This window comes from Arvicanthis niloticus, chromosome 26 (assembly GCF_011762505.2).
Source record: "Arvicanthis niloticus isolate mArvNil1 chromosome 26, mArvNil1.pat.X, whole genome shotgun sequence".
In the NCBI taxonomy this organism is placed as follows: domain Eukaryota; kingdom Metazoa; phylum Chordata; class Mammalia; order Rodentia; family Muridae; genus Arvicanthis; species Arvicanthis niloticus.
Window position 1 is genome coordinate 10848923 of NC_133434.1, and position 12214 is coordinate 10861136.

General features: G+C 45.7%; 1 protein-coding gene across 1 annotated transcript in view; it reads right to left on the reverse strand.

Annotated features, from left to right (window-relative positions):
- Positions 1-208: 208 nt before the first annotated feature.
- Positions 209-12214, reverse strand: part of Grik4 (glutamate ionotropic receptor kainate type subunit 4) — a 430298-nt gene continuing 418292 nt past the window's right edge. The window contains 3 exon segments of the mRNA XM_076924803.1: positions 209-2973; positions 2976-3204; positions 6439-6557. Coding sequence (XP_076780918.1) covers positions 2681-2973; positions 2976-3204; positions 6439-6557 — 641 coding nt within the window. The 3' untranslated portion in view covers positions 209-2680.

A 12214-nucleotide genomic window follows, 5' to 3' on the forward strand; every position in this document is an offset into this window, starting at 1 on the left:
GGGAAGTGAAGAGGGAAGGAGAGAGGAGGGGGGAGGAGGAGAGGAGGGCCATGAAGAAAGAAGAGGGAGAGGCAGTGGTAGGTGGAGTAGGTGGAGGGTGAGATACAAAGTGGGCCCCTAGTTTTATTCTCCTTTTTTTTGAGTTTTATACCTGGGCAGCGGGCACGGGCATCACCCTTTGCAAACCCAAACACCTCGCACCCGTCACTAACATTTCAGGGGTTGTTTTATTGTAAATATTCCAGTCGAAGAAAGATAAACAGACAAGAAAAAAAAAAAACACTGCTTTATATAGTACACAGAATCAGATAGAAAACACGGGATGGGAAAGAAGGACAACGGAGCCATGAATCAAACGTGGAGAACAAACCGAGGACCAGAAACAGCTGGTAGCAGATTCACGCAGCAACTGGAAGAAGGCGCAAAGACAGTCCCGGGAGTTCAGGAAAGCTGCCTAGTGTTGTCAGTCTCGTTTCTCCACGCGGGAATGGGAACAGACATCACAAATGATGCGTGAGAACATTTACTTCACTAATCCATTAAAAAAAAGTTTCTATTGATCAAGATATCCTGCTCATAAAAAACGAGTTTTAAAAAACAAACCTTCCTGTCCAAGATGCGATCTGGCAGGAGGAATCCTGGAGTCAGAAGCATGAGACAGGGCTGGGGGGTGGATCACTTGTGACACCACGGAGCGTGGGCGTGGGCGTGGGACGGGAGGCTGCTGGCAGTCAGCTTTCGAATGTCCTTCCCAGAAAATCTGTATTTCTCCACAAGGAATGCCAAAAACGAAAAGAAAATCTTAAGTGTCCCACAAAGCCACTGGACAGTTAAAGAGAAAAATGAAAAACGATTCAGAGTTACCAGCCAGGGGTCAGTTTAGGAACAACAGGGCACCTCTTACAGGACCAGAAATGAGTCAGGGTTACAACTTGGCCCTGGGGTGGCAGCGCCAACAAACTATCCCAGCACAGAGAGGATGCCAACCTCTGCAAAAAGTGGAACCAAGGGAATTCAGATCCTTGTCTTCAAAAAAAGGTCTTTATTTTAGTACATTCAGAACGGGAGCCTCGTGAAATCAGCTCAGTTTAGGGTGGGTGGTGCAGGTGGGAGTTGGTCTCTCTCTCTCTCTCTCTCTCTCTCTCTCTCTCTCTCTCTCTCTCTCGGAATTTTCTAAGTTACAATCAGAAATTGCATAGAATTTGTTTTCCATTCGAAAAACGACAACTCTCATGGAATTCTGGAGTGCTGAGACCAAACAAAGGCCAAGTAGCTCCTTGGGATCGTTGGCCCTCCCATTAGGAGGGCGTTCCCATCAGACCTTGCGAACCTCCTACGGGCAGAGCGGTCCCAGGATACCTAGGAAAGTATTGCTGACTCCCAGTCTGAAGCAGAGAGGTCAGACAGTTCATCCCGAGTCACACAAGGAAAGCTACTGCCCACACCGAGATCCGAACTCACGGTTCCGGGTTCCTAGTTCCTCAGGCAGTGATGGGCTAAAAGACTCCATTCTCTCCCAGGAGCTAGCACACTGTTGGGTACTTAAGGTCTTTCTGTTTCATAAACACATGCATATATGCTTGGGCACACACATGTATGGGAAGATGAATACACACACACACACACACACACACACACGCACACGCACACGCACACGCACACGCATATACACAAGCATGCACAGTTGCACCCGGGTTTCATGTCTAGTACCAGAAAGCCACCCAATCCATATGAGCCTTGTGGGTAGGGTTTCAGAGGCAGCTACCAACTTCAGCTAAAAACAGATGCAGTTGAAGAGTGTACCCTACCATACTGGAGGAGCCGGCCCTCTCTCTTCTCTGAGTAGGTACCTTGCAATGGAAGCCAAGACTCCGGTGGTGGGGAAATCATACACACACACACACACACACACACACACACACCTCCTTCTCCTTACACAATATTCAGCATGCTTTACAGATTCTGTCATACTTCTGTTTTCAGAGATGAAAATGGGGAAAGAAAAAGAAAAGCCAGGTTAACCCTTAGAACCCCAGGCATTTCAAGGTATCTCCAGGTAGACTACAGACTGGTTTGGGAGGTGTTTGTTTGTTGTTTTTGTTTTTGTTTTTTTGTTTTTTTTGCATTTAAAAAGTTGGTTTAATGAATTTTCACCCAAGGCTCTCTGTGCTTCAGAAGACCACCAAACACCACACTGAGTGGGAGCAGAGTCAGCACCTGAAACCTTGTGTACCTGCAACTCCAAAACCTAAAAGAGAGAGAGAGGAGAGAGAGAGAGAGAGAGAGAGAGAGAGAGAGAGAGAGATCGGACTTCCATCCAAAACCCACACTTCAGAAGCGCAAGACAAGTGAACCTTAGAACGGAAACCAGAAGAGACAGAAGAAAAACAGGAGAGGAAAGAAAAGGACATTAACAAAAATATACAAATCCAGAAAAGAAAAACTTCCCTGTTGAGTTTAATTTTTTTTTTTTTTCCTGTAAGAACTAGACCCAAGGTACAATGGCCCCTTCCTAGGGGGTAATTCAACTGATGACACCATCAATTTCTTGGACTGCTCTCTTGGCAGGGCCCTGTTACCCAGAATCCACGTTATTTGAGTGTGAGGAAAAGGCCCTCTGGGAGGAGATGGGTCCTTGTGCCCACAAGGGACAGCGTCTCTGCCACGTGGGTGCAACGTCTCAGATAGAGCCGCTCTGCCACAGCGCGGGATCCGCCTCCTGCTGGGGCATCGGGCTCTGGTCGCTTTGTAAAGTCATTGAATCTTCAATCCGGAGAGAAGGAAGTTGTAACGTTAGCCCTCCCACCTCCCCGCCTGGCTCCACGGTCCTTCGGTCCTTCGCAGCCACTACTCGGGCTCGCTGCTGTTGGTGGTCTTGTCCCACTCCAGACTCTCCTCGCTGCGCGCCGGCGACGGTCGCGCCCGCAGGCCCTGGAAGCGGCGGCACTCCGGGCACACGCGGATGTGCGTGCAGCCTCGGGCCACCAGGGCGGCCTCCTGTGCCAGTCTCTGCGCCAGCTGGTCTGGCTCCCCGGCGCCACAAAGCTTGCCATTGCTGAGTGTCGCTGTGCCTCTGGGCCGGCGTTCCTCCAGGATCGGGGGCTGGGGTGGCAGGCCTCCAGAGCGCCGCCGCCGGGGATGAATATTGTCCTGGCACAGGATGATGCTGCGTAGCTCCGTCACCATCTCCTGACACACAGACACCTGGGGGAGACAGCGGAGGTCACAGATAGCCACTCAGAACCGGCCTCATGTGTCTGTAGGCATGGAGTGATGGGAGGGCCTCTCATCTCAGGTGAAAAGGTTAAATGAAGGCTTCATCTCCCTCTCCTGCTTAAGCCCCACCCCCAACATCCTTCATTCAACAGCCCGGACAGATGATGCTCAATCTCTGACCACCTTCAAAGAGCAGTATCGGCATCTTGGGAGACCCGGTACCATTTTGACACATTCCCACTAACACTGCATCCTCCTACTCTGCTTAGCTTCTACCACTGAGAATTTCATCCGTAGACCTCAGGTAAATTTGGACCTTGAGGCCTTCTTAAAACAAACACTCTCTCCCGACATCAGTCTGCCTGATGCTATTTGAAAATATCATTTGTTCATGAACTTTTGGTCTTTAGTTCAAAAATTCTTGTGCCTTTTACCCACCATGCCCGATTGAACTGTCTGAGCTGGAAAGGAACATTCTGGAAGCATAGTGGAAAGAAGCAGCCTCCTTTTCTTCCTTACCTTTTCTTCCCTATTTTCCCTTTCATCTCCACCGACATGACAGTCCTATCATGTTCAAAGGCCATCACAAGCCTTGACTTCCTTATAACTCTCCTGAATGAAGTTGCCAGTGGTTGTAGACAATGCACACCCCAAACCACTGGAATAAACACTTGCACATCTGAAGGTCCACAGAACCATAGTAGAAAATGCTTGGCTCCAGCTCTGTCTCAAAATGCAGAATATTCCAGCTTTTAGAAAAGGCATTACACTGTACACACACTGTATTATGTTTAACACCCTGTGGGTCTAGGACAAACTCCATATTTGAGCATATTTGTTATTTCTACAGCAAAATGTTTGTGTGTTCACAGTGAATGCAGTAAAGATGGTGCACGCTAATTAAGCTTTGTGGAAGACAGCATTTGTATCAAACTTACAAAGAGCTTGGGCCATTCTAGCTTTGGGGGTCAGACAACCAATGGATAAAGAATTATAAATATGTGTTACTGTTGTTACTATTACTACTATAATAAAATTATTATAATATTCACTTTGAGGATGTGTCGGTAGGAACTCAGGAAATATTATATATTTTGTAAAGAACTGACTAATGAGTATCCTATTGAGAATTAGAACTTAAACCTGTCTGACTCCGAAACCCAAGCAAGCATACTTGGTTGAGTTCTCATCTCTGAGGTCACAGCGGCACTCCGGGAACACAATGGCCGAAGAAGCCTCTTTCTTGTGTTCTATCTATGGGACACATATTGTACCATAGCCACACAGGCAATACAGCCTCCTCTTCATTTTAGCTCTCAGAGTGGTCTGGGAGCCATTGAATGTCAATGTTAGGTCCAGATCCTGCCTAAGCTCTATGGAGAAACGGACCATATGAAGCAGCTGCAGGTATCAGCTCATAGAATACGGCCGAACAAGCTCCCAGCTCTGATTCTAGTCCCATCACTGTCACTAAATAGAGACTCTTGGCAAATCACGAAACCCCTGTGCTTTTAATAATTACTATGGCAACAAGCCCCTTGCCACCTGCTTAATCCATTACATGTGACAAGAATATAACAACATTCATTTACCGTCTATGGTGGGTCAAATGCTATGATTTGCCATGGAAATGCAGGGATAGCAAGCAGTCCTTACATCCAAGTACCTAGAGGCCTTGTGGGATGGCCTATAAGCACTTTATGTCAGCGTTACATTGGTGCTGGGGTGGCTGAAGGATGGTTGGTTCTGCTGGTCCAGAGTAAAAGGCAGGAGAAGAGATAGGGAAAGCCTCATGGTGAATGAAAGACACACCCAATCAGGCTTATATGGAATACATAAGCATTCATAGAATTTAAGGAATGGGCAAAGGGAGAGGGGACTTGAACTGGAAGTGGACATACCAGGGGACCCATGAGCTCTGATGCTGAGCAAGGAAAAGGACAAGAGAGTCTGAGAATGACATGTTCCCTTTGGTTTGCTCTTTGCTGAAGGGGTCAGACAATGGCGCAAAGGTTCTTCACGGCAGGGGTGTAGAGAAGCCAGGCTGGAATAGGATCAAGGGCAAAGAGGGGGACAAGGTATCGAGAAGCAAGCCTGTTATCAAATGTCCTTAGCTCGGGAGAACGATGGTGTAAGGCACGGTGATGGTGACATTGCTACTCTTTAAAAGGAACAACTAGGGCACACTTGTGGATTTTGGAGAGAAGGTCAACAGAGCTTAGAGCTGAGGAGTGGCAGGATCAGGTACAGGCACTGCAAATGTCCCACCCATAGCTACAGCAGCATCAGCAGCTGGCCTGATGCACATATTTTTGGGTGAGGGGCGTGTTTAGACAGGCGCTGGCTACTCTTCATTGCTTGGGGGAAATGGGAAGTAAAATCAAGCTTTCTTCATGCAGGAGCAGAGGGCAGAAGAACAAGCTGGGCACAGACAACCAAGCGACTGGCAGGCAGTGATGTCATGTCCAAGTCTCCTAGGAGGTGGTACCCATAGGCTTCCGGGGTGTTGTCTGCACAGTCGGGGGGGGGATATTTCCTCAGCAAGAGTTAAAAGAGGAGGGCTTAAGGAATATCTAGGGCAGAGCTGATATGGTAATGCATTTTTAAAAAAAAGAGGTCTCATAATGCACACATTAAGACACAAGGATTTGTGCATCTTCTCTAGGGTGGAAGGGATGAAGGGAAGGAGGGAAGACCAATGGAAGAAAGCATTGATTCTTCTCACACTTCCCATAGATGTGAAGTAGATAGTAACTCAGTCTCTAAGCCTCAGCTAGAGAATTAAATTTACTAAAAAAACCTCTAAGATAGAAAATGAACCTCTTGGTTCTTCAAGTTGGGATATCTCTGAGGATTCTTTTGCCTGTACAGTAAAAACTCAGTGAAAATGGATGGTATGAGGTCACATTTTACATGAGAAACCTGGTACTTTCACATACACACTGTAAAATACTATACTAAAGCCTATTGCTCATAAATATTCACTCACATATTCACTTGGTAGCTGTGTCCAAGGAGAATCTGGAGCCCTTTCTGTGGTCATCCAATCAATATGTGACAGTGTGTACTCAGATCTTTTACTCTGGGGACTAAAATGTTTCCCACTGTACCATCCTGTGTACCCTCTGGGAATGTTCTACAAGTCCTGTCTGAAATGCTTGCAGAAGCCCGAGTGCTTCATACATTTGGCCTGCATGCCATTGGAAGTCTTTAGAAGCTTACCTCTGATGCTTCTGAGTGTCTGAGAGTCCATAAAAACTCCAGCATAGCCATAAAAATGGCCACGATTAAGCCACAAATAAGAACCACAAAGATTCCACCAATATTCTCCATTCCCAGGCCTGAAAGACAGTGACAAGAAGTAGCAGTTACTTTGAGGGAGTTGGGAAGACACACCAAGGCAATTCAATGTCGTCTAAACAACCAGAGGGAGACTTGGAGATGGTCACCCATATGCATTTCTGGAAGAGATTTCATTTGTCCTTTGAAAGAGAAGCAGGATAGTTATAGTAAATTGGGGCAGGAAGATCTAGCTGAGGATGGAGAGGGTTTGAGAAACCACAAGACAGTACTGGGCTGGGAGCTGGGGATTGTCTTAAGAGAGGGGTGAAGGCCCAATCTGATTTGACACCAAAATACCTTAAACTCTAAAACCTCTAGCTGATCTTCTTAACAAAATGTTTTGGGATCTAAGGAGATAAAAAGAATCATACTCACCAGAGCCAGAATATTTCAGGTTGGTCACCCTTACCCCAAAACTCCGAAATCTGAAGATTTGAGCATATACTTGAATAATTTTAGGTTTCAGAGAAGTTTAGATGTTAGATTTCCAGGTCAGGGGATGCCCAGCCAGTTTCTGTTCCAAAATCTCAAATCTTCAAACCCTGAAATAATTCTAGACCTGGACATTTGGGAGATGGGACTAAAATGTTTTATTTGGAAAATAAGCCGTTTCACCACCACTGGACCAGTGCATCCCAAAATTCGGCTGCTATCAGAAACTCCTGGAAAACTTAAAATAGAGATCTCTAGCCCTTCCCAAGACCTTCTGAATCAGTACTTCAGAAGATGGAGTCTGTATTTTATTATCATTTCTTACATCTATTTCTTTGTATGTCAGTTTGTGCATTTATACACTCACACATAGGTGCCACATGTTTGGAGGTAGGACGACAACCTTCAGGAATAGGTCCCCTCCTCTACCATAAAGGCTCTGGGAATCAAAGGCAGCCCATCAGCTGTGACAGTAAGCACCCTCACCTATTGAACCATCTCACTGGCTCCAGAACTCTGTATTTGAAATAAGTTTTTCAGGTGATATTTTCCCCCAGCTAGGCAGGCCTATAGCTAGTTTCAAATTGTTAGTTTTGGAAGTGTGGTGATTTGAATGTGCTTGGCCCATGATAAGTGGCACTATTAGGAGGTCGGAATAGACGTGGCCTGGTTAAAGGAAGTGTGTCACTGTGTAGGCGGGCTTTGAGGTCTTCTAGTGCCCAAGCTCCATCCAGTGAGAGAGATAGTTCCCTCCTGGCTGCCTTCGGATCAAGGTGTAGAACTCTTGGTTCCTCTAGCACCAAGTCTGCCTGTATGGTGCCATGCTTTCAATCATGATGATAATGGACTGAACCTCTGAAACTGTAAGTCAGCACCAGTGAAATGTTTCCCTTTATAGGAGTTGCCTTGGTCATGGTGTCTTTTCATAGCAATGAAACCCTAACTAAGACAAGAAGCATTTATGCATTTTTAAGTTCTTTAAAGTTGGGTCATAACCTCATTGCATAGTAGGATATCTAAAGATATCTTGATACATATTTGTAGAATGATTGCAGCCATTTCATTTGCAGCTTGGTGAGTTTAGACACACATCTGGATGCTTTCTTTGGTTGTGGAGAAACCAAACTTAAGAGTGGTGTCAGAAACACTTTGATTGAATGGAGACTACAACGACGGATCAAAAGCCTCTTCTAAGAAATTGATGAAAGTGAAGGCTTAAGTCTTATTCTCTTGAGAATTATTTCATGACTGATCTCTAGTTAAGTTGTCATGGGGCATGGGGCTATGCTGTAGTTGGGAAGAGCCAGTTTTGCACCATATAAGATGTTCCACAGAAAGGTACAGGAATTGGATGCTACCTGGCCATTTTAAGATACCTTGGGTTTCTCATCACAAAGAACAGGATGGGTGTCTGTTCTTTTCTTTTTTTCTTTTTTTAAAACAACACATGGCCATTATTCTCTGCCCAGATGATGGTCTGCTTCCAATGGACCTGAGGCTTCACACAAGCAACAATTTTAGCAGATGGTACACTCTTGTCTGTAGATTTATGAGGTCAGCTTTTCCAAATCAATTAATCCAAGACAGCAATCTTAAAAATGGGGGAGTAAACTAGCTTGGGTTTATTTAAATACCAGTCTCTCTCACCTGGGCAACTGGGGACAGAAGACATTTGAGTATAGGAATATTGGGATCCATATGGACTGGGAAATGAGACATATGGGATCTCTTAAGAAAGAGTATGCCCTAGGGTCTGGTTGGGGTTTGAAGGCTGGTGCTGCAGCCCATGGATAAGGAGTGGTGAGAAGAGCGGGGACATTATTACATCCCATGATTCCTCAAAGCACTAGCTTCTTGAGCCAGCCCAGCCTAGAGAAGTAACTTTGGTGATGGTCAAAATGGCCACCTGCCCAGGCAAAGGGAGTCCTTGGGTCATGTTGCGATACTCCAAGATAACCCCATCACTTGAAGATAGATCTACCTGAGACGAAGAAGAAGACTAGGGCCTCTGAGAAGAGCTCATCCCTCCTGTTTCTGGAAGAGTGTTGCTTCTCTTCTCAGGGCCTGTCACCTGTGCCTTGTCTGCACTCCCCACCTCCCCAGCAGTTACCTCCTGAACCTGTCCATCTTCACCTCTCCACTGGCTCTCTCCAATTCATGTCTTTCCCTTGACTGTTCCAATTCCATCCACTCAATGCCCCTCCTCCCTCTTCTCCATCATTGTGAACCTTGAACAGAGCTGTCAACATCAGCATCATTTTAGGACACTCTAAAACACATACATTTGGGGACTCCATCCCACAAACAAGCAAGTAGAAGAGAACACACCCAATATCTTACAACCAAATGCATCTAAAATTTCTTTGGTTCTGGTTTCACAGAGCAGAAAGAAATAGTTAATTGACAATTGGCTGTGATTTCTCAGCCTTCACTGCATAGGAGGGAATGTTTGTAAAATGAGAAAAATCTAACCCCAAAATTGTGTCTAAATGAGATGCAGTTTTATGAATATTAAATTTAAAAATTAATGAAGTTGGAACAATGTTCCATTTTGGAGATATTTAATTAAACATGTCTTAATTTAATTTTGCAAGTTTTCTTTGTGCATTGGGAAGCCGGTATTTTTTCCTTTTCAGACCTTAAACATAATTTTGAACACCTGAGACGCTTTTAGGCCCTGCAGGAGAAGATGAATTTACTAATCAGGATTTACTTCTGCGAGTCCTAGTTAGGCTTCACATGCTGGCATCACCTGCTGCTCTTGCATGCCATAGTGTCTTTGTCCTCTGATATCACTTCCCAGGATTTGTTTTTCAGCTCAGGGACATTTCCCAGCCTTGATCTTACACATCCTCTCTTAGCGCTGGATGCTGTCAATCATCTTAGCGCTGGACGCTGTCAATCACACTCCCCTTCATGGCTTTTTATAAAACCACTGCTTGATGCCTCTTCCAACCTCACCAGTCACCCAGGCTTGCTCTTGGTTTCTTACCTCTCCTCCAAGCACTGGTTATTGCCAACTCCTGCTAGCTTTATCTTGATCTCCTTTTCTCTACCCATCCCATCGAATTCCTGCTTCAAGTCTCCCCCAATGCTTGCCTGGACTACTGCATTGACTTCAAGATGATGCCTCTGCGTGTAGCCACTTTCTGTTCGACTCCACCTTCCGTAAAACTGATCTTTTCGAAATGTAAAACCTGTGACATCATCGCTAGCAACACAGAACTGTTTGCATTTCCCAGCATGCCCTGGTGCTTCTGTCTGTGCACTTTGACTCCTTTCAAGCATTTCTGTGGCTTTGAGTCTGACATATTATCCACGGGCTCGTGCATTTGAGCACTTGGTCTCCAGCTGGTGGCATCATTTGCAAAAGGTTGTGGAACCTTTGGGATGTGGGACTCAGCAGGCAGAAATGGGTCACTATCAGGCTAGGCCTCCTCCGGTTCTGACTGGCCTCTTGATGATTCCTGGTGGCGTGGCCGCCAGGTGAATGTGTGCCTCTTCAAATAGCTTAAAGCAGCAGTTCTGAACCTGTGAGTCCTGACCCCGTTGACAAACCTCTATCTCCAAAAATACTGACATTACAATTCATGATAGAAGCAAAATTACAGTTATGAAGTAGCAATGAAAATAATTTCAAGGTTAGGGGTCACCACAGCATGAGGAACTGTATTAGAGGGTCACAGCATTAGGACGGCTGCGATTCTCTGCTTTAAAGTTTCGGTGGACTGAACCGTACCTTTGACTCCCCTCCACAGGGAGTTGAAATTTCTTGGAAACTGAAAGTCAAATTAAAATCCTCCCCCCCCCCCCGGCCCCCACAGATGTGTCTGTCAGGTTATCTGCTAATAGATGACACATAAATAACTAGTCCAGAATTTCTTCAAACACACACACACAAACAAACACCCCTCTGGTTAACCCCATTCATTATCACTGAACTATGGGCCACCTTATCTTGGTGGCTTACCTGATCATACATAACTCTGTCAGCCCTGCTGCTTGTGTGTCTCACTAATAACACAGTGTGCATCATTCTGATTGTGTGCACACAACAATCATGGTAGCCGCGTTTATGAATCTAGATTTCTTGTTAGATTAGATTCATTGGGAAGAACCAGGCCTTATGTAGCTCTCTACCCCACAATCATAGGCTATGGCCCATAGCAGGTGCTCTAGGGAAAAAAAAAAAAAAACACCAGAAGGGACTGGAGAGGTGGCTGAGCCATTAAAGATCTTGCTACATAAGCAGGAAGGCCTGAGTCCAGATACCAAGAATCCTACATCATTGCCCTATGAATGTGGTTGCTTGCCTATAATGCCAGCCTTAGAAAGAACAAGCTTCGTAGCCAGACCAGCAGTACTGTTAAGCTTTGGGTTTGATTGAGAGATATAACCTTAAGAAGAAAAGATAGGCAATGATCTAGGTCAGAGGTAGGAAGATTCGAGATGAGCTTTAGGGACTACACATGCACAAACATGCAGGCACTATTGAACCTATACTTATGAGAACACATGAACACACACACACACACCACATATACCTTCACAGAAAGTGAAGAAAAATAAAAGATCAGAAGGAAAGAGATAGACAACCCAGACATAGAGGCCTATAGTATACACAACTCTGGATCCTAATTGTGACCTCATCAAATGCTGTGTGTGGTAACTGTAAACCCCAGAGACTCTCAGTGAGGCCTCCAGCCAGATGGTCCAGACCTTCTTGAAGGCAGCAGAACACTGACGTGGCTAATCCATGACATAGATCCCCATGTTAGATGAGTGGGGGAGGAGAAGAAAAGAACATGTGATCTGTGCTAAGACGACGCTGACTGGTTTGATTTAGACATGCTTTCAGAAGGAGCTGAGGCTTTACCGTGAAGCTGGTAGAGACCAGGAGCCACCAAACAGCCCAGTCTTTCTTTCCCAGCTTCTCGGCTTTCACCTCCAACCTGTTAATCATGGGTGTTGGCTCCAGCGTGCCGACTCCTGGCTGAGTGGCCTCTTCTTCCTCTTCAGAGTGAGGCTTGTCTACCAGCCATGCCTTTAGGAAGTTATTGGAAAGTAGAAGCAAGAATAGATTGCTGACAGAGTGAGAGCTTGGGAAACAGATGGAGTCGGGGGAGGGGCGCATTTCAGAGAGCTAGGCCATTCTGTTTAACACTGTCATCAGTCATCCCCCTGGAAGTCTAATGCCTTCCACAGCACACAGCCACTCATTAGC